The sequence below is a fragment of the Tenrec ecaudatus genome, chromosome 13 (assembly GCF_050624435.1).
Source record: "Tenrec ecaudatus isolate mTenEca1 chromosome 13, mTenEca1.hap1, whole genome shotgun sequence".
Lineage (NCBI taxonomy): Eukaryota > Metazoa > Chordata > Mammalia > Afrosoricida > Tenrecidae > Tenrec > Tenrec ecaudatus.
In genome coordinates this window covers 8868794-8891985 of record NC_134542.1, presented here as the reverse complement: position 1 = coordinate 8891985, position 23192 = coordinate 8868794, and the positions used below count along the sequence as shown (strand labels likewise).

The window sequence follows — 23192 nt, the reverse complement described above, 5'->3', positions numbered from 1 at the left end:
CCAACAACTCTTATCACACATGGGTTTCTGGCATAAGTCAAATACATCTCATCTTTTGGTTAATTTCATTTTCAATATCATTGTCTTTTTTTAATGACCAGTGGGTTTTAAAATTTGGTCTTTTATTACAAACAATAAAACATACAAAACAGCCCTGATGCTGATAGCTATAAATTGGGTCCATTGTTAATTTGAATCTAGTGTCCGTTTCTACTGGAGGGAACCAAGCAGCGATGAAAGAAGAGAGGCTGTTGTCTGGCTGGGGACCATGCAGCATTTCTACCCAAATAGTCAGACATGAAGAGAGTTGGGAAAAGGGGAAGAAAAATATCATCAAGTCGACACTCAGTTTTCTCAAACAGCTGATAAAAAGACTGAAATCGTACACCATTATCCAATAAAAAACTTTCTGAAAATAAATGTTGAATAAGAGCAGGAGATGCAGGAGCCAGAGATGTACAAGAGCCATACTAGGTCTGGGACTTCCCTCAGAGAGGGGGAGAGCGAGGGGCTCTCTGTGTGCCAGGAAGTGAGAATTCAGCATTATTTTCCCCCCTCACCCGTTAAAGCTAGTAACTGGTACCAAAAAGTCTAGAAACTACCCAGGCAACATTATAGCCATTAATCCAAGGACTTTTCTTAATCCACTTGACCCAAAAAGGGAGTGGGGAGCTAAGCTGGCTTTAAAAAATAACCTCTAACCACATAAAGATGCTCATTAGAGGTTTATTTGGCAGACTGAAAACTTCAATGACCCAACTATTGGCAACAGCTTTGGGAGCAACAATATAACCACAAAACAAAGTGTAAAGAAAAGAATTTTGTGTAGCATAACACACAGTTTTGTATAGCTTAACACACGCGCGTGCCTGCCTCAAAATTCTGTGGGAGAAATTCCCTTTTTAAAATTTCCCCCACAGACTTTTTGAGGCCGCTGCATGTACGTGCATGTATGTGTGTTGTGTGTATGTGATTAAAACTTACTAAAAATGTAGAGATATAGTTGGAGACAGATCACAAAATACCTGCTACGTCATAATAAATTACTTGTTAGCCTAGTAAACTACGGGAGGTTCTGGCCTGCAGGCTAAGGGTTTTGAGAAGGCCCGGCGGTTACCTGGTGCTGGCACAGGAGCCCGTGGTCTTCTGGCGTGTGCTCCGCCGCAAACTGGGGAGCTCCGCAGGGGGGGACTCGCTGCGCTTCTTGGTAGATTTCCTTAAACCTGAATGCAGAGAGAAGACAAAGACGTGTTTTAAACAGAGACGTTTTAACGAATTAAACATCAGACAATTGTTCCGTTCCGCGGGACACCACCGAATGATCCCTTGGTTGCTTGTAGTTGGACTTGACCTAGCATTGACTCATACTAGCAAGAAAATGAACCACTCACACTAGGGAGAAAAAAAAAAAAAGGAAATTCACTGCTATTGAGTTGATTCATACTCAAGAGTGACCCTGGATAGAACTTCCAAACCTATAAACCTTATGAGAGCAGGAAGCTGCGGCTTTCCCCAATGGAGCGTCAGCTGGTGGGTTTGAACTGCTAACTTTGTGGTGAGCAGCCCAATATCTATACGTCACCAAGACAAACCTCCAAGGCCACTGGGAATGTGAGAATGGCCCTGAGTACTTTTGTTAAGGATCAATCTTCAACCTTTGACTCAAAATCAGCCTTGATTCAAGCTATATATCTCACCCCTTGCTCTTCCAAACCAACCCCCTAAAAATTTCACCCAAGTCGCCATGAGTCAGGATTGACATGATGACAGTGGCAGGAACCCCCATCTCAGCTCCTCCACTACTCACCGCCACCCCCATTACTGATGTCAAGAGGGTTAGTTACTGTGGTTTGTGTTGCCAAGCTATGTTTTCGGGAAAAAGATGACCCCAAAACTGTGGCAAAGGCAGCGACTTCAAGCGATACAAGAAAACTAGCTTGAGTTCTTTAATTTAAATTTATTGTGAGGTTGATTTCTCGCCCCCCCCCCCCCAGCAAATAACAGAATTACTCTGCCAGAGCTAAGCTTTTTATGTTGGCCTCCACACACAGGCCGAGGGGAAGAGTGGATGGCATTAGGCTACTACATTTAAGTGACTAGTAGTACCCGTTAAAACACTCCAGAAAATATTAAGCCAATACTTGCCATAATATTGGGAGTGGAAGGCTAATGAGAACTTAAAAAATGCAGTTTGGAGATAAAACAAAATAAAGTCACTAGGATTATACCTTTTGAGACTGCATCTCATTTTTCCACGAGCGTTTTGAAGGCCTTTCATATTAAAATATTCTAAAAATCAAAATGCCTTTTAAAACCATAATACAGCACTGTGAAGACTCCTGGATTACATCATTAACACAGTCGCACCTGAGCCAGACCTGGGCAGGACCACCTTTTTCAGTGCCTAGACCTCGGCAGTGTCCCCCTATTGACAAGGCGCAGTCTTTAGCACATCCCCATCAATCTCTGAGAGTGAGAACTATCTGTTTACCTTCTGACAGGCTTCTGTCTTCCTCAGGGTCCCTTTACTGTGTAAGGGGCTTCACAAGATCTGTGGGGAAATCCCACTTATCTGAGTGCTTTCTGAAGCCTCATCCTCATATGACAATTAAGTCTCTTCATACATAACCAAGACGGGTTATTTCCCATGGTATTTCATATAAAATTTGCAACATAATGTGCTATGAGCTGGTGCCATAGTATTAAGATGCTGGTATATACAAGGGGGTACCTCCCCAAAATGAAAAAAAAAAAAGCTCCCCTGGACATTTTCCCCCTTAGGCGAGCATTGAGCAATTCGCTCTGAGTTCCTTCACCCGGGGGTGTTGTCTGGGAAGGTTCTCTCTGGTCACAGTGAATTTTTTCGTAAAAGCTATTTTGCTTGAACCTTGTTTTTTGGTGATGGCTGATTTAAGAGAACAACATGTGGCTGTGAAATTTTGCTTCCTGCTCAGGGAAGATGCCACAGAAACTGCTGGGATGTTGAACATGGCTTACGAGGACAGTGCTATGGGAAAAAGTCAAGTGTACAAGTGGTATTCTCATTTCAAAAACTGAACTGGTTTGATGACAAACTAGTTATAGACGTCCGTCAAGTTCCCAAATGGATGAGAAAGTTGACAAACCTCGTGTACTCGTCTGGAAGACAGACCCCGGACCATTGAGGAGATGGGAAAGCTCTCTGCACTGTCTTGGCGCTCATAGGTAAGATTTGGGAATAAGAGGGTCACTGCAAAATGTGTGCCTCAGGTTTGGACTGACCAGGGACAAGAGCGTCCAAAGTGGAAACATGCCGCTCTGAAGCGACCCAGGCGTTTATCCCAGGGTCGTTACTGGTGACTAGACAGGGTTCGACTCTACCACGCTGAAAGCAAACATCAATCAAGCCAGTAGAAGATGTCATCATCACCTTGCCCCCCAAAAGCTCGAGAAGTAAAATCAAAGATCAAGATGATGCTCATTCGTTTTTTGTTTCTTTTTAGTTGAGGGGGGCAGTGCATTTGGAGTTCATTCCACCAGGTCAGACGGTTAATCAAGCTTCCTATTTATAGGTTCCAAAAAGATTGCCTAACAGTGTGTGACCAAAAAAAGGCCTGACTTATGGCAGATGGAGGACTGGTTTTGCCACCAAACAATGCACCTACTCACGCAGCCATCTCAGTGAGTCAGTTTTTGGCAAAAAAAAAAAACGGCATGCCTCTCTTGACCCATGCACGCCAGTCGCTCTGTGCAACCTCTTTTCATGTCCATGAATGCAGAGGGACATGAAAGGACAGTGATGTGATGACGTAGAAGAGGTGTAGAAAAAAACAAGGGAGGTGTTGTCAACCATCCAAACAGATGAGTTTGAAAAATGTTTCCAAGAATGGAATAGCAGATTTCACAAATGTATTACATATAATGGAGAGTACTTTGAAGGTGATCAGGTTGTTTTGTAAAAACAATCGTCCCAGGAGAATCTCATACATAGGGAATCATACAATATGTAACCTTTGAGTGATGAAAGCTGCTTTCAACTAGCACCACGTTTCAAGAAAGAAGCCATGTTGTTGCAGGTTTGGGTAGCCTGGTCCTTCTCTTTGTTGAGTGGGAATCCTTGGCATGTACCTAAAACAACCTCGTGATATTAAATATTGAGAAGTAGAGGAAGAAGACCCAAAACAGAGTGGAAAGAGAACTATTTACAACTGATTTCACAAACTGACATCAATCACAACACACAATCAATCGCCCATTTAACCTAGCATGGGAGACTGAGAGAGCAACCCCCACCCCCCAACTTGTCATCTCAAGGATAACACTCTGTATTCAAGCTCTCTGATGAAAAGGGGGCACAGGCTGCATTGGTAACCTTAACCCCAATGGCAGACAGCTCCTTTACAGTTGTTAACTGGTAATTTGTCGATATTTCTCATCAAATATTGGAAGAACTACAGAAATTCCTAAGACCTTGCAAAAAAAAAAAGGAAGGGTTCATCTGAGGAAACTCAGTAGAACCCTTCCAAGACAACAGGAATAGTTGAACTCTCTTTAGACTGTTAAGAAAGTGAATTGTGCTACAACTTACCACCCTCTTATCATTTTAGTCTGGATATTCGTGGGGATACCACCACTACCACCAAATCACTTTCAGATTCATTCTGTAACCTGGAGCTACTAAGCTAATGCACTTGTTTTTCAGACACACAAACATTAACTACCTTGTTTAACAAGGACATAACCCAGTCAACTACACAAATCACTGCGTTGGTTTTTGGGTTTTTTTTTTTTTTTTTACGCAGACAAGAACCTCCAATCTGCTTCGGGCAAAAACTGTGTTTTAGTGTTTCCATTTATACACCTTTCAAACCCTTGCTACAAAAATACAGTGGTGGTATAGCATAAAAATGTCTTTCTTTGTAATTCTATTCATTAATAGAAGAGGAGGCATGGGAAATGTAAACCTATAATAAACTGAAAACCTATTAAAATACTTGTTCTTTCTCTCTCCTGCCCCAGGTTTTGTTATGCACTGAAATAGCATTTACCATTCATTCTTATGATGCCAACTTTGAGAAAGAACCAGAATATTGTTGGTCAGACTAACATATCCTTGTTCAAAGTCTTGATGTACTGAAGTTAGGTATGCATTTAGACTTACTGCTCCTGCCAATGCTTTTGGCAATCTAAAGGTTCGAGAATATATGAACCATATATAATCCCAGATTTAGTCCTCTGAGTATGAATGAAACTGGCACTGAGTGCTACTCACTTAAAATCCTGATTAATGTATTCTTCTCCACCGTAACCAGGTGAATAATACAAATATTATTTGTATTATTATAAATAATAATAAAATACTTGTTATTTTAAACAAGTATTCCTAAGCAGTAACTGGCTTGCTCTAAGCTCAGAGCTTCATTTTCTAAATGAGCCCTCTTTCAGTGAGACGTGACATGACTACTCTCCTCATTATGCCACTCTAGTCTGGGTTTCCTACGACTACACGAGTGAAGGCTCATCACGCACATACCGCGTACGCTCGAGTATAAACCGGCCGGACTTTACCACAAAACTGCATTAAAAATATGCTGAAAAACTCAGCTTACACACAAGTATATACAGTAGGTATTTAAATTTTGGACCTTAGTTTATGTATTATACAGTTAAGGGTGTTCTTCAGTGCTGCTTTTTGGTATGGTAGATTTTTCTTTTCTAACCGGTACCAAGATTTTGCCAAACTTTTCTTACCAGACTGTAGTTAGTGCTGAAAAGGTGCAATGGTTCTCCTAAGTAAACGCTTAAAAAACAGCAACAGACAACTAACCACATTCACTGTTCAGCTTTACATTCTATTTTCAAACTTTATATTGCTGGGTGTTTTGTGCCATCGAGTCTTAGTATTCCCAAATGTGGATTTTCCAATTTTTAAAAAACCCGTCTATTCCATAAGAAGCAAAAAGCAAACACGGATTTGAAAAGATCTATTATAGTCACCTGAGCATCACACAAGGATGCTTCGAAAGGGTGTTTGGGACTGACCTCATTAAATGCATTTCCTCTCAAACATACACATTCATTCTGTGTTAGGTGCTGTGGAGTTGGTTCCAATTCAGTGAAACCATGATGAAGTAAGTGCCAAATGTTTCATGTCCTGCGGTTTTTTGACTTTCAAAACTTCGGAGAAGCTGTTCCTTACACCCCATGCCCCTTTTCTCCACATGGAACTAACTGATGAAGCTGCCATTTCCTTAACACCTCGACAAAGGGCATGGGGCCCTGACCACCGCTGAGATGACTGCCCTCTCCAATCAGTACTATACCACTACCGTCCCACCCTGCCCCTTCCTCTCCACCCGGACACCCCTCCCAGGGACTGCAGCAAAACCATTATGCTAAAATAGGAACTTTCTTACAGGTGGATAGACACATGAAGGTATAGTGTATTTTTTTCTAATTCATAAAAAAGCACCAGGCTCGGGACTCCTGGCAACCATATCCATTTGAGTTCCTAGTTTCAATCTACACCTGAGGCTGATCAGGCCTTATCGGTCATAAGAGTCCGATTTCCTTTTCCAGGTGTAACTCCTGCTGGATATCCATCACAAAGGAGCTGATCTATCCCATGTGATCACTATTTAGGATGGCTCAAGAGCTCCTCCTGGTGCACTGGTAGGGAATGGTTAGTCAGTGTGACACTGGGACCACAGCACTGGTTAATAAGGATGTGAACACACCGACACTTTCACATCACTTGATAGGTCTGAATTTGCATCCCTTTCTTTAGGAGCAATATATATATAATACCTTACTATGTAAAACTCATAGGCATGTAGCCAGTTTCAATTAGGGTATGTATGTTAGGAGAGCCTCTTGTGGGTGAGACTACAACTGCGCCCCAAGGGTCTTCACTAGCTTGTCAGAGGTCTGTCTTCTCAGTTGCCTGGGGACTATTAGGATTTCCAACCTTTTGGTTAGCACCTGAGTGCACTAACTGTTTATACCATTGATACCTCCCCCTATCCATCATCTCCCTCTCTCCATCCCTTCCCCATTATTTAAAAGGAAGATAACCACAGACACCTAACAAAGAAATTGAGGTAAGCACATATGTAATAAAAACACAAGATAATATCAGTCTCAATTAATAGGAAATAAGCTAAATTAAAGGTCATTTACATACAGCCACTAAAAGTGTTATTATGATTTACAGAGATTTTTGAAGGGAAAACCAGCCTATTAATAAGTGTTGAAACAAAGAACTTTTTGCACCTAAAATAAGCATACTCTCAATTGCTATAAAGGTGAAATTTAGGTTATGCCAAAGTCTAGTACAGATCCTGGCACACACAGGCCCTCAAAGCCCATGCCAACAACTCCACTTATGAAGAGAGATGGACCCAACTTCTGAGAGAGAATGGCTACCCACAGACAAGGCTCTGCTTCTGAACAAGTGTAGAAAAGAAAAAGTAATCACTCCCAACACTCCACGGAAGAAAGAGCTGTGCCATCACAAGGCTTACAGCTGGGCAGGATTGGAAACTCCGCCGCAATACAGTATTCAAAATAGACAAGCAGCAACACTAGCACTAAGTGGATAGGAAATCAGCACCCACCTCAAAAGGTAAGGTATAAACTGACCTAAGTACCCATTCGATTCAAAGTAAAAACAAAAAAACTCCAAAGGTTTAGGAATTCGTTACCAGGTACTTCTGTAACCACTTCAATGTCAAATTGGGGGCTTGGTTAATCAGTTGTTCATAAAGTGGTCAGATCCCCAGACCTTCTTCCCCATCGGACTGCTAGGCAACTATCCTTTCTTCCCAATCTAAACCCGAAACAATGGACCTTTCTGTTATTCCTGTGATGATCTAAGGCGTGTAAGTTCTCAATGAAAACAAATGGCACCATTCTAAAAATGGGAGGGGGAAGGAGACAACTAGAAAGAAACCCAGTGTCTAGCACGTCCTCTTCTTCCCAGACCCCTTCTTCTACTCTGCCCTAGAAAGGTGTCCGTTAGGCCTTCAGAAGGGCCACAGAGGAGTTGGAAAGAATCTTCCCTAGGGAGCTTTGCCAGTCCACCAAAGGGAAACGGCTGGAAAATGCTAGAGGCTTCCCAAATGAATAGCTCAGCCACATCACTGGACAGCAAATGGCAGTCCAATTTCAACTACATGGTGAGCTAACAGACTTGACTCTAGGTTACCTGCCCCACCTCCCACATCCACAAATATGAAGAAACAACCAAGAATGATCAAAATCCGAGGACAGACCCTGAGATATTAAGACCAAAATCAAGCTACACGATTAAAAACCAAAATAAACTCACATGGTAGTAAAAGCCTGCCCTCAAAATTAGAAATATGCCCATAATGCCAAATACAGGATTTTTTTAAAAAGGAAAAATAAAATCATCTATGGAATATTATAAACAAGACAGCAAGCATTAAAATAGGAAGAAAAAAAATCAATAGAAAAGGTTGGATGGCAAAGTTAAAGGAATCTACTGAAAAGAAAATTTTTAAAGGGGAGAGGAAACACGAACAAGAGGACAATCCCCCAAAATAACAAGTTGTCGATAGAAGGAATAGGGTGACCAATTGTCCAGATTTACTCAGGATGGTCCGAGTCGACCTGGCAGTGGTACCACCAGAGAAGGGCCTGGTGAACTACTTCTGAAAATCCAGGCACTGTAGACCCTACTGAGGGGTAAGTCCACAGAAGCAACAAAGGATGGCACTGGTAGGTACACAAGAGTAAAAGGCAACAATGCCGAACACTATTATACAGCCAACACTACAATAACGTATTAACGCACAATCGTCTATGAATGGATACACAGGTAGATGGGCATGGCATATGGGATGTACATTATGTGAATATGTGTGTGCAGCAGCTGTTATCTGCTGAAAATATATCCATGTGTACAAGGGGGGTTTAAAGTTTGTGGGAAAATTACAGTATCTTTTCATTCCAGTTTTCCATGAGCTTTTGGAAGAATACAGGGAGTTATGAAAACTTACCATAACCAAACACCTTGATGGAACAAGTCACTGGTCTTGAGGATTAGGACAAGGGACATCTAAGTCAAATGTCATAAGCTGGAGTCCACAAAAACCCAAACCCACTGTCACCAATTCAGTTCCAAGTCGTATCAACCCTAAATAAAAAAGGGTTTCCTAGGGTTGCCAGGCTATACATTTTTAGGGGAGCAGAAAGTTTCATCTTTTTCCCAGAGAATGGCTGGTGGGCTCAAACTGCTGACCTTGTTGTTAGCAGCCAGTGTATAACCAACTACGTCACCAGAGCTTCAAAGTGCACAGAGACAAGGCTTTACATTGACTTGGATGCATAACAACTAACTGGAGTCTGTTTAAAACCTTTAAGTAGTCATCTAAAATGCAATCTCTATCCACTCGAGTGCAGAATTCCTCAGACGTCCTGGTCTGATACAGACTAGATGCACCCCTTTGACACTCTTAAGCCAAAGCCTGCACTGACCCTCTCCAGCCCCAGAGCCCACCTGGGCCAAATGATAGACTCATAAAAGGGACACCACCACTGGAGGGCATGCTCCTCAGAACTATCACCCCTGCGGGATCAAAAGGGGGGCCTTGGAAACAGGGAGGCCAAGGAGAAAGTTGAGTGAGAAAAGTGCTGTTACCCTGAGGGGGCTGAGCCATTGTCAGAAAACAAAACATGATTATACTGCTAACTGGGAAATGACTTGCTAAGCTTTCATCCAATTCACAACATGTTCGCAAACAAAAAGGGAAATAAAAAATAAAAACTGGAGTACAGTTCTGCTTAGACACGTGGGCCATCCAGGAGACCGAGTGGTTTCCAGGATGACTGGCTCTGAAAAGTTCTGAGTTGGGAAATATTTCCAGCCCAGAACGCTGGTGGCCCTAATTCGGACTGAAAACACACCTCAGCAGCCTGCAGTGCCAGCTGAAAACAATGGAGGTCAAGATAAGATCTATCTGTTGGCAGGAAACCCGATCACACTGGGAAAAGATCTGGAATCACAATGGTCCCAGTATTAGGAGGAGCTGCTAGTAGATATGGAGAGTAAAGCCTTCAAAATCCTGAAGGGAAAGAATTTCTTGACCAGAACGCTACATTCAACCAATCTGTTAAACAATTGCCTAGCTTAAGACATGTTGTGGCTTTTTTCCCCCAAGGTACAACTGTTCGTTACCGATATTTCACAGACATATTTGAAATTGGAAAGAAAGAAAAAGTCTGCTATCAAGGTAATCTGCCAGATATACAAACCTCAGAATAAAAATACTAGCAACAGTATACTCTCCTGGGCCCCTTTTCTTGGAGAAAGTGGAAGATTATGGTCCATCAAAATAAGGCAATCCAAGGCGACAGACATGGTAGCGGAAGGTGGAGACAAGAAAGCAGACAGCAGAGAAGTAGGGGAACGGAAGTCCTGAGGCTGGCGGAAGAGGAGGAAGGGGCATAAAAAGCAATCAGGGCTTCTCGAACCATCCTTCCTCTGCCAGATGAAACGAGGGACTGAGTGACAACCTCATGCATGTGGACATCTGGAGGAGCAGTCAGACAAGCAACACTGTGGACAGTGAGGACTTGGATTGCGTGGTGGGTTCCTAAGCAAGCTAAAGAGAACAATCACCGAACCACAGGAGCAAGGAAGCGGAAGTGGCCGCCATGTGGCAGTGGCTGTGATCAAAGAACACAGGCAGCCACTGATCAGGAAGTGAGCAAATGGGAAGCACACAACAGGGCTTCCGGAAGCTCCTGGGAAATTCTATCATCTTCTTATTCCATTTTCCCATCCAATTTTTTAAGCTTCCCCCTTGTATGTGCTTGGTGAGTGAAGAGGTTGAGGTGAGATTGCAAGCAAGATGGGATTACATCCTCATCTTTCCTCCGAAGAACGCAGTTAGTGCTCCAATGGGAAAAATAAAACAAAACAGGCATCTAAGGGCGTGATGCTGAGACACTGAAATACCATAATTCTCACAAACAGGAATACAACACCCAGCATGTAACACACACTGCAAAGTAGCACCCAAGGCGACTGCATGGTTAGGAAATACCACCTGTCCAATGGGTGCAGTATTCCCGGAGAAGTGCAATGCATGTTAAATAAGAGTAATGAGCTTCAGGGAAGGGCAATAGTAGAGGTGTAGGCTGTTTGTAATAAATCTTATCTAACGCTTTGCCTTTAAGCTCTGTCAAGATATCTAAGAGTTGGACAATATAAAGACAAGAAAATGGGGGTGGGGGAGAGAACAAAGCAAGTTGACAGGATACACAGACACCAAAAGGAAGGAAATCTCTGGTGATGGAATTTAAGGAATTTGCATGTTCTTTGTACTTGTTGATATTTTCTTGGTTTTATAACCAACGTAATAAAACACAACCACTCACATAAACACATTGCATTATATGTATGTAAATGTAAAGAATATAATTTGGCTAATCCTTATTCTGACCTAGTACACAAAAATACCTCACATGGTCATTGAAAACTCACCCTGGTAAACAAAGTGTCTAACAAAAAGACCAACCATTTCTCTTTCCACTAAATGTTATTTTTTCAACTTGGAAGTCCTTAAAAAAATTACCGTATTTTTAAAGAAACACTCAAAATAGGAGTCTTTAGTGGTGGTTTTTCAAATTGGTTATACTATTAAAGGTTTTAGGTTAAATTTATCTGCCATATATGTGGGGGGCAGGGTGTGTGTATATTGATAGATATCCAACTCAACCCTTTTTAAGCTTTCGATTTAAGCTCTCCACTCAACACTCACAAAGTTAATCTACGTTTCCAGCTCAACAGGAATGACCCTGTCTGATCAAACTAGGTTGATGGTCTGAAAAGACAGCCAGCAACTGGCCTAACACAGTCCATCACAAAGTCAATGTTCTATGCGCCAGTTTGGAAACAACTGGGGTCATAAAAGCTTTCAGGTGGTCATCCAAGTTTTATCGACTAGTCTCTTTCCATCAGGAGCAAGCAAGCGTACAGAAAACCCCAAACTCAAGGAAACAATTAGCCCAAAGGACTTGGACCAGGTGGACCATCTGAGACCAGCAGCAGAAAGAGTGCTGCCTGGATACCACTACCAATGGCTCCTACCAGGATCACAATGCAAGAAGGTACCAGTGGGAGGGAGGTAGAACTCAAATTCATAAAAATCACCAGACCATTATGAAAGCTGTAAGGGCCCCCATAAATCGATTTAAAAAGAAATTTCATAAAAGCAACTAAACCAGACTCACTGCCCTGTAGGAAACCACAGAACTATGGCCTCCAGACACACGCTGATTGGAAACTGAGGTCATTCTCAGCGACTACTTTCAGCCATAGGCAAGAGCCCTATAAAACGAACAATCCCACAGTCAGGAAGAAGAATATGCTCCTCAGAACATTCAACTACATAAGACCAAAGGGCAGCCTTGCCTAAGAGAAAAGTCACGAGGGCAGGAAGGCACCAGAATACTGGGAGAGTGGAAACAGGAACTCAAGGTGGAGAAGGGGACCAGGCAGACACACTGTGGGGACTGCAACTGCTATCCCCACGGGACATTCCATAGAAGAACCTGTGAACTTTCACCTAAGCCACAACATTATTAAATTTAAAAGCCCAACTAGATTTAAAAAAATTTTGCTCCTACTCAACTCATTCTTCATTCCTCTCTACATGCTAAAGGTGCAAAGCGCTGTATCTCAGCCTGGTAGAAAGGACCCTAATCTCAGCAGAATTACCTTCCCAGATCTCAGCAGCTCCCTGGTTCTTGTCTAGTTCTAATAAAGGCCACAGGCTGCAAGCAAGGAACCAGAAGAGTATGAAACTCAAGATGGAAATAAGCTGGTGGTTACTGCTGACTATGTTATTAATAATTCGCACATGATGTCCACTTTAAATAATGGAGAGTAGACTAGATCTACAAATAGACTAGAAATATAATACCTTTAAGTTTGTTCTATAAATAACTTCTGCAATTAAATTGGTGCACAACATGATTAATGTACTACGCTATACACCTGAAAGGGGCTAATCTGATACATGGGTGAGATTTCTACCAAAAGGGGAGGGGAGTAAAGCAGCTGCTGATACTGTCCATAGCCAACCAAACACTTCGTGAGATTTGTTTCCTTGATTCAGCGATTTTGGGGGCCTGGTTTTACAGGGCGTTCCAATTAACTGGCCGCCTCTGTTCTACCTCCTGGTTCACTGTATAGTACCCAGGACCCTAAAGGTTTGCTAGTGGGCCAACAAAAGGATAACAATGGTTTTTTTATCGCCAGGAGCAGCAGAGGAAGATAGAAAGCTTGAACTTAGAGGCACAACTTGAGTGCACAGCTAGCTAGCTGGTTCCGTGAACAACTTCAATGTCCCCACTGGCCAGGACACCAAAATGGACAGCACTCAGTTACCACCACGGAAACTGGGATGCAAATATACTATAGGTAAATCTTAATTAAAGGAGAAAAATATGGAACGGAATTTCAAATTCTCATGGGATCTAGACTTTAGGGAGCCAATAAAGCTAGATGAACACCACCACTACCCATCATCCCAATTTTGCCCAAGGAAATTCTTTAAGCCTTAAAACCCAAACAATGCCCAGAAGACATTTGTAAACCAAACACCAACATAGCTTACTTAGAAAAGAAGGTCCACTTAGAGAACTGTGCTCTTTTACAGGGTTAAAGAGCAAAGATGTCACTCTTACAGGGTTAAAGAGCATAGATGTCACTCGGAGGGCTAAGGTGCACCTGGCTCAAGCCAGGGTGTTTTCAACTGTGTCATGTGTATGTGAAAGCTATAAAATCAATTAGGAAGACCAGAGAAAAACTGATGCATTTAAATTACAGTGCTACATTGCCAGAACAACAACAAAAATGTGTCTTGGAATAAGGAGAGCCAGGCTGCTCTTGAACCAAGTTGGATAAATTATCCGGGGGACGAGGTCCTGCAGAAGGCTTCCCCTTTTAGTTAGAGTAAGGTTCTCAGAAGGGAAGATGGGCTGAGAGTGGCTGCAACAGTGGTCTCACACACAACAACGGAGGGGGGTGTTTTCTCAAGAAGACACAGAGTCAGAAATGTTGTCTTAGGCTGGAGAAATCATCTGAAAAAACATACTGAGAAAGGTGTCATAACCTGACACCCAGAGCTGACGTCATTGAGGGGGAGCACACAGGACAATGTATGAATTGGTGTTCTGGAATGTCCATATCCTTACCCCTCCCCTCATCAAAAAAAATTTTTTCCCATTAATGATCTAGAGTTTGATCAAGAACTTTCTTACGTTTTTTTTTTCTTTTAAAAAATCATTTTATTGGGGGACTCATACAATTCTTATCACAATCCACATATCCATGGTGTGGAACACATTTGTACCTTGTTGCCATCATCATCCTGAAGACATTTTCCCTCTACTTAAGCCCTTGGTATCAGCTCATTCCCCCCACCCTCTCCTTCCCGAGCCCTTGAAAATTTATAAATTTTTTTCCCCATGTATTTACCCCACCTTCCCTTTATCCTCCTGATGTCACTACTCTCATTATTGGTCCTGAGGGGTTTATCTGCCCTGGGTTCCCTGTTTTTCCAGCTCTATCTGTAGCAGTGTGCATCTTCTAATCTAACCAGATTTGTAAGGTAGAGTTGGGATCATGATAGTGAGGGGGAGGAAGCATTAAAGAACTAGAGGAAAGTTGTAAGTTTCATTGTTGTATACTGCACCCTAACTGCCTCATCTCCTCCCCATGACCCTTCTGTAAGGGGATGTCCAGTTGCCTACAGATGGGCTTTGGGTCCCCACTCTGAACTCCCCCTCATTCACAGGAGTTTTTGTTCTCTGATGCCTGATCCCATCAACACCCCTTGATCACACAGGCTGGTGTGCTTCCTCCATTTGGGCTTTGTTGCTTCTGAGCTACAGGACCGCTGTTTATGTTCAGGCCTTTAAGTCCCCAGACACTTTTTTAGGAGCCAGGCACCATCAGCTTTCTTCACCATATTTGCTTATGCAACTTTCTTACATTTCTATGTCATCTCTTCCCACTATCCAGGAAATGCCTACTGTGCAATCGTCGAAACGTCTTAAAATCAGCTTACACTGAAGTAACACAGATTTTAAAAAAACAGTTTAAAGCCAAACTAATTTTGAAAAATAAAAATTCTATGAAAGTCATCTGTAGCATTTCATTGGCCTACTTGTTTTATATATGTTACATAAACAGTGTATGGCTGTGACAATTTCCTAGGGTTTATTACAAATTAGCGCTGCCCTTTCTGGGGCACGCTCAAGATTGCTACCAACCGGGACAGCGTGACCTCTGGCCCAGAGCTATTTTGATCAGTCGCAGCTGGCAAGCAACAGTTCTAACTCTCATACAGCCCTCCATCCTAAGCCGTGGCTAAACGAGCCCACGGAGAACATCTTCCGGCCAAGACATCTGTGAATCACTGAGCGAAGCACACGCTCCTGCGAGACCTCCCAGTAAACCTTTGAGTTACTGCACACCTCCTGAGCCTCTTGAGGAATAGTTGCTCACTGAGACTGCTTTCTCACAAAACAGCTTAGAAGATGACTACTCTAACAATTTTACCAAAAGCAAGAACAAAAACCAAAGAACACCTTTTTTTATCATGAAGCTGTACTGTCCAATCATATCTTAAACGAGTCCTTTGTCTGAGGAAATAGAGCTGCTGCATCTCAGAAGCTGGAAGAAAACAAAGGGCATGGTGGGGGTTGTGGGGGGGATGGGACGGGACACAATATACTCTATTTGGCAAGCTCCCCATGTCACCATAAATGTTTTTAGATAAAACACCCAGTACCTACCCTGAAATAATCAGAAACCCACCTCTCAACTTTTAACTCAGTAATTCTGCCTCTGATCAACGTAAGCAAACAACAATCGAATGCCTGAGGCATGGGCAAGCCACTTAAATGTAAGGCTGCCATCCTCACAACATCATTATTTATGTAAGGCATTCTAATCACACAAGGTTACTTTCACATACATGTTCCAAATAAGTGGACTAGTATCTAAGGACTGGTCAATGCCTCGTCAGAATGTTCTCCAGACTCTTTTCTACCTTAAAACGCTCCACACTCGCACGGGGCTTCATTCACTTTGGTGGCAGTTCCCGTGTCCTAAGCACCATCTATCCTAGTCTTCCCAACATCCTCTGTGTCCCTCCAGTGGTGATTATGAGCAACTGGCAGAGAAAATTTAACAAGCTTTCCCACAGCCACCAGCAGATCCAGGGTCCTAATCTAGGGCTTTTAGCTCAATGGGGAGCGGCAGTGGGGTGGGGTGGTGTTCTCTCCTCAAATGCTGTCAGTTGAAACCCAGGTCACGATGGTAAGCTTCTGCATCCTTAAGTAAAACTATCAGCACTGCCAACTTGATTGCAGTACTGCTTCTTAAATAAGCTCTTCCCTAAAGGCTCACATTTAATCTCAACTACAACTGACCCTGCCCCATCTGAGTTCAAGGGGTCTTTGCAAATGAAGCACTTCCCCACCTACTAGCTAGTTCGCCCTAGTCTCCAGATTGATCACTGCAATCAGATCCCGGAACTGGACTCCTGTGACCTTGGACAGGTAACTTGACCACTGACCTGGCCTCCCTGAGTGGGATATGGAAGGAACAAGATGATTCATGCATTCAGAACTGTTGCCTGCACATTGCAAGCACATTAAATATTTGCTCCCATTATTTTGTTTTGAAATGTTATTCACTCATTTGAGGGGAAGCAAAAAAAAAAAAAAGAACACCCCACAATAAAACCTACTGTATATACAAAAACTGTGCTGAAAAATTGGGGGTTGGCTTATACATGGGTCAGTGATACCCCAGCGAGGTGTAAAATCTCATAGGTGACTGCCGTTCCTCAGCTGTTCATTCAAAGCCCTGCTGACACTTCGGGGCTTTGAATGTTTGTTTACTCACATCTAACCAATCAGAGTCATCCTATGACGTGGATGGCTCCAATTCGCAGACGCACCTGTAGTGATTCACTTACACCAGCAGCTGAACTGGTAAGGATGTGTCTGTGGCTGCGCTCCGTCTCTCCCCTCTGGTCTCTGTGTTAATTCACATCCTGTATTTCCCACCCTAGGCTTATACTCGAGTCATCAGTTTTTCTGGTTTCCCAGGTAATAATTAGGTGTCTCGGCTTATACTTGGGTTGGCTTATATTCGAGCATATACGGTACTAAATGGTGTATGCCTTGGGTCCCGGATTCAGGGTACTTGTTTTGTTGATTTTGGTGCGATGAGTAGGTTCCGACAAACAGCAGCCCTTATGCTCCACAGACCACAGGGATTACGTAGATCTCAGAATGAATACTACCAGTAGAGGAGGCGCCAATACAAGGCTGCCTCCTTTCAGGTCTCATCACCACCACAGAGCTCACTCACCTGCATCACGCCAGTGAGGGCAACAGAGCCTAAAGGACACTGAGGAAAAGTCATACTGGCCAGGGCACTGAATCCCAACTCATCCACTTCCAGAGATGGGTCACTTAAGCAAGTGACTCAGCTCTTCAAAAATAATTGTTTGGTAACTATGGTAAACTATAAAGCCAAACCCATTGCCAGAGTCAATTCTGGCTCAGAGAGACCCTATGAAACTGTACAGAGCTACCCCTTAAAACAGTGGTTCTCAACCTGTGGGTCTCGACCATTTTGGGGGCGGGAGAGTGTCGAAAGACCCTTTCCTGGGCGTTGTCCAATATCACATTTCCGATGGTGTTAAGACCTGAGATACTGATCCTCTATCCATCTCCAAGAGGGTCCGCCCACATACGGGACACAACAACATGAGGACCTGTGTTAAAGGGTCATGGCATTAGGAAGGTTGAGACCCACTGCCTTAAAGTTTCCAAGGGTGTTAATCTTTGTTTCCATGGGCACGCTGCATCATCTCTCTCCTTGGGGGCGGGCGGCGGGTTTAAGCTACTTAGAGTTGGGTTAGCAGCTGCCCAATGCTTGTCCCAAGACTGAAAGCACCATATTTTAAAACTTAAATGCAAGTGCTTACATACAAAACTTGTGCCCTAATAGATCTGATAACTTGTTTCAACAGCTTTGCTTAGAACTAAAGTAGTGGCGGTGGAAATGGACCAGTGGTATTAGAGACAAGGTACACACGGAGATTTTTGTGAAGTGAGCAAAATAATTTTGAAGTGACTTCTGACACCAGGTGAGCCTAGGAGCACATGAAGCATACACTGGCTAGTGCCTGGGCGCTACTCCTGGGTGTCCCTGTTGAGTAGCTAGTGGTGCTGTGGAGTGCTCCTTAAAAACGTAGCAGCAGCAGCAGCAGCAGCAAGACATTTAAAAGAAAGCTTATCTCTCAGAGAAGTCAACACCTGGAACTCAAGCCCAACCTTACCGTAGCCTGGCCGGGCTCCTTCCTACAAAGAAGAGAAGAGTTCATCCAGTGAGGATGACTGATGGACCCATGGAACTGCTATCACACAGGTGACACCAATGGAGATGCACAAAGGTCTGGGCGAGAAACCTCAGTTCTACTGCAAGAACATGCAAGGAGAAGGCAAGGTGGAGGTGGGAAAGCTGACATCAGTAACTCCAATTGTCCAGAAAACCTTGGCAGAACAAAGGGCCAGTTGATTTGCCCAGGACAGACGAATCCATGGCTCTATTTCCAAACAAAATATTTAAGAAAGATGTACTGTTTATTTAATATACCAATCGGACAAGCTTGCCCTGTGGTGAAGGTTAAAATTAAGATTTTATTCAGGGTTTACTGTTCACTGCCATCTAGTTGCTCCAACTCACAGTGACCCTCTAGGTCCTTCCTTGACCTTTCTGAGACTATTCTTTATAGGAGCAGGCAGCCTCATCTTTCTCCTGAAGAGCAGCTGGCGGGTTCAAACTGATGACCTGGCATTTTAGCAGCCCAACTCATAACCCACAATAACCACCAGGACTCCTTTAGGGCCAGCTAGTACTTTATTTTCCCACCCTTTGCAAAAATCTCAGTAACAAGTGCATCATTTGCTTGAAAAGTGGTATTCTTGTCAGTTTAGTTAACACTGAACCAATACAGAATAATCAACATAATTTTATAGGGTCCTACCACATGAGGCTAACAAATCCTGAAGCCAATGTTATGCTAGAACCCCAGCCACCTTCTTCCGATAACTAAGAGAAAGTTCTAGACAACGGATTGTCAAACTTGAGATGGAAGAGCCAATCCTGTCCCTCACAACAATTTAAAAATTACTCGGAGCCATAAATAGATTTTTGCAAGCAAATGACATCACTCATCTGAGTAAGATGCTTTAAAATGTTTCAATGGTACTTCAGAGCCACATGCATGTACCCAAAAAGCCTACGGCTTGAGAGCCAGAGTTTACTAAACCCTGTCCGAGATTTACCAAAATGTGGATATGAAATCTGAATCCACTATGAGGCCGCTGAAGGAGAAAAGTCAAAAGAAGCTACCAGACTAAACATTACCAAAGAAAACGAGTGATTTTTAAAAAATGGTAGATAAGTGTAGTCTGAATGGATTTAAAATAAAAAGGAGGGAGTGAGGGAAGGAACCCTTCTGCATTATGGTGGATTATTTGATTCCAGTGAGAGGGAAGTTTGTGCCCTTGGCTGCTCGACGGGGTGTTGAGAGATTGCAGCCAGCACCTCGCTTCTCCCATCAAGTTTCTGTTCTTTAGCACCATCAGTTCTTTTATTTATTTACTTATTTATTTTTTGAAGGAAAGGGAGAAATTTATTCTGTGTTTCACGGGCAAGATTCACGGACGCCAGCAAGGAGTAGGCAGAGTCGCACTGCCAGAGGGAGGGAGAGGAGAAGAGAGAGGAGAGAGAAAAGAGAGATACGGGAGTCCTCAACTCCTGGGGGAACTCCATGGCCCTGCGGGGACCTCAGAAGTCTAGCACCATCAGTTCTTTCTGCTTCACCGCAAGCTTCCACAGAGCATTCACCCACAATGGGCAAGGCCATAAGTATGACATGTGAAGAAAGATGGCATTGTACCAGAGAACCAAAACCAAAAAACCACGGCCGCCTCGTCAATTCCAATGCCTAGTGGTCTGTAAAACAGAGTAGGGTGGTCCCTCTGAGTTTCTAAAACTGTAACTTTGTAAGGGAGCAGACAGCCTCATCTCTCTCTGGAGGCGTGGCTGGTGGGTTTCAATTGCTAACTTTGTGGTTAACAGTCCAACGTACAACCCGTCACACATCTATGGTGTCTAAAGAAATGTATTTACCGCCATCGAGTGGATTCCAAATCATGTGACCCTATAGAACAGGGCAGAGCTGCATCTGTGGGTTTCCAAGACTGTCAACTTTTTACAGGAGTAGAAAGCTCCATTTTTCTCCCATATAGTGGGTGATGGTTTCAAACTACTGACTTTTCAGTTTGCAGCCCAACCACTCCTTTCAAAAAGTCATAAAGACACTCAAACAGAATGGTTTGTAGTAATAATAATAATAATAATAATAATAATAATCTTCCCAGACAGGATTCCTGATCTCTCCCAGACACTATTACCACCACCAGCCTCCACAAAACAAAACTCCTTAAACCTACTGTTATCAAGTAGATTCTGTCCGATCTTATAGCCATCCTAGCAGAAACAGTAGAGCTGGTCCTCCAAGGTTTCCAAGCCTGTACATTTGAATGGGAGAATGTGGCATCTTTCTCCTGCAGAGCAGCTAGTGAGCTTGAACTGCTGACCTAGCTGTGAGCAGTCCAATGCCTAGCCTACAGCACCACCAAGACGCCTTCCCGACAGTTAGAGGGGGTGTCAATGACCATGTGCGTGGTCCACACAGATGCAAATGTAGCAATCCGTTTATTTAAGACAGCCTTAGAATGAAAAAATATACCGTACTTTTAAAGCGCATTCATGTTTGCACAAACCATGACTGACATTCTCGAAGTGAAAATAAAAGAAATGGGGCCGGCTAGGCTGCACTTACTTGCTAATTTGGCCTGTAGTCCAGAAGGTCCAGGTTTCGAGGTCTCGGACTTAGACGGCCCTGGAAGAGACAGTTTTGTTTTAGGAAGGCTGACTTTCGGGCTGAAACGAGCAGCCCAATCAAACTTTGAAGAGCCACCAGTTTTACTCTGCTCCTTTTCCCTGCTACTTCTTCTGGGACTGGGGCTAGATGCGGAGCGGGAACGCCTGGCTTTATTCTGGTCTTTTCCTTGTTTCACCCGGGCACCTGGTGGCACCGTGGAGGAGGCCGAGGCGACAGCCGAAGACGAGGAGGAAGTCGAGGCGGTGGAAGAAGACTCAGTGATGGTGCTACACCCAGCTTTGGCTGAGGCGGCTGATTTTGAAGCCAGCTTGGTGGGTGGTTTTGCAGCTCTCTCTTCAGCACCAGTTGACTCCGACGCAGAACCACTCTTTATACAAGAAGTCTCCGTCCGCTTCCTTTTCTGACTCCGTGAACTCCCGGCAGCCCCGCTCTTCCGGGGGTGAGCCTTGCTGGTGGATGGTGACTGTGCAGATTTCAGCAGTGGCTCCTGGTCTAAATGTCTCTTCTTGGACTTGCTGTGTGGCTTCTTCGTGTCTGTGGGAGAGTCAGTGTGCTGCAGCGCTTTGGGTTTTTTTGCAGAGCTAGGTGAACTGGTCCGGTTGTAGTCTGGACTTGCGCTGCGTTTCACTCCTCGAGAATTGTCCTTCTTAGGCACCTGCCCCGTTTTGGGCCGTTCTGAAGTATTGGCTCTGTCTGGGTCTTCAGGTTGTGGAACTATGACAGCAGAGGATGAACTGGAGCTTCTAAGAGGTTAGATAAGACAAGAGTTAGCACCATCATTCACCTCCACACTCAGTGTATATCTATCTATGAAAGTCTTACGTCTCAGGAATTAAGTTCTTTAAAAACAAACCAAACCAACAATCTTCCCAGCAAGCCCCATATTTAACAAACAGGGACCCTCCAAGCTGCTCAAAATGCCAGGGGGAAAATAGCAGGTATGACCCTGGGTGGTCAAAGTTTTAACTACAAGATAAGGATCTTTAGCTCAGAGATTGTGAGCATACCCACTCACAAAGCAAGGGCTGAGGGCGTAAGAAAAAGAATACTTAGCGGTTCAGAACCAGCTGAGAGTGGACTATCAAGGCTCTCAAACACAGTAAAATATGTACTTTCAAAACGAAGGCTAGAAATGCTATTTCTACCACTGCTAAATCTTTATTTCCTTTTACTTCCCCAGACTCCTCCAAATTGGTCTGGAAGAAATTGTTGTCCGAACTATGGCTTCAACTACAAAAACTATGGAAAACAGTAACTTAGCATATCAGAGGCTGATTGTGGTTTGCTGAGTAAAATGGGAACCTCATAGTTCTCTAAAGAAAAGGAAAAATTTCCCTGTTGAAGGCCTATTAATCACGCTGTCCTCACGGACAAGGTGCTGGACAGTTAATCCTCGGAGCTCCTCTCAGAGATTAAGAAAAATATGTATCATACCATTGGGGGTAATCTGGCCAACTTTTAATATTATATGCAAGGATTCAAATGCAAATAATTCTGCCTTGAAAATAAAGAAGCAATGTGAAGATTTACCTTTGAGAAAGGTGTCCCCTTGACAGTTCAGAAGTGGAATTAGACTGCCCTTTGGGTGCCTTAGCATTAGCATTACATTTTCTACTCTCAGGAGGGCTAGATCCCTTATGTTTTGCCTGCTCTAAATGTGACCTGTCAGCAGAAAATCAAAACAGAAATCTATCAGGAAAATGCGGTGCAAACACAATATTGAAGGTGAAATATTTTTACATTTTAAAAAAAGCCTAAATATTCTTCATCACTGACCCTACACCTTTCCCCCAATATTTAAGATAATCTAATTATTTAATCAAATAACCAAGAGAAAGAAAAAGTAAAACGAAAATGCTTCTTACGACCAATTCCCCTTAATGTCCAAGAGTTAAGGTTACTCTTACCAGTTGCCACAATTACATTAGTGTTAGTGTTGCTAAAGCAAAATGATTTTTCCCATAATTTTACTTCAGGCATGCTTAATTTTAAGAACAGCAAATCTAGACTTTCTATAGAATTACATGCTAGCATTAAAAGACAATGTAACTATCATTGCTTTAAACATTTATAATGAAGGTATTCTACGATTCCTCAAAATGACCTAATTTCCAATTTGTACATTAAAATTTCAATTAGCACTGTAAATGTTGAAGCAGATACACCAATTCTCCAAGA

The 23192-nt window shown here is 43.1% G+C and overlaps 1 protein-coding gene across 27 annotated transcripts in view; it reads right to left on the bottom strand.

The window, feature by feature from the left end:
* TRIP12 (thyroid hormone receptor interactor 12) overlaps positions 1–23192 on the bottom strand; it is a 134149-nt gene that overhangs the window by 55691 nt on the left and 55266 nt on the right. For 20 of the 27 annotated variants that reach the window (XM_075530160.1, XM_075530159.1, XM_075530163.1 and 17 more), the window contains exons 3-5: positions 22545–22676; positions 20952–21757; positions 1118–1223 (exon numbers count right to left, since the gene is read on the bottom strand). In XM_075530160.1, coding sequence (XP_075386275.1) covers positions 1118–1223; positions 20952–21757; positions 22545–22676 — 1044 coding nt within the window. The remainder of the gene's footprint in view (positions 1–1117; positions 1224–20951; positions 21758–22544; positions 22677–23192) is intronic. The other 7 variants (XM_075530178.1, XM_075530179.1, XM_075530181.1 and 4 more) reach the window with 2 other exon arrangements.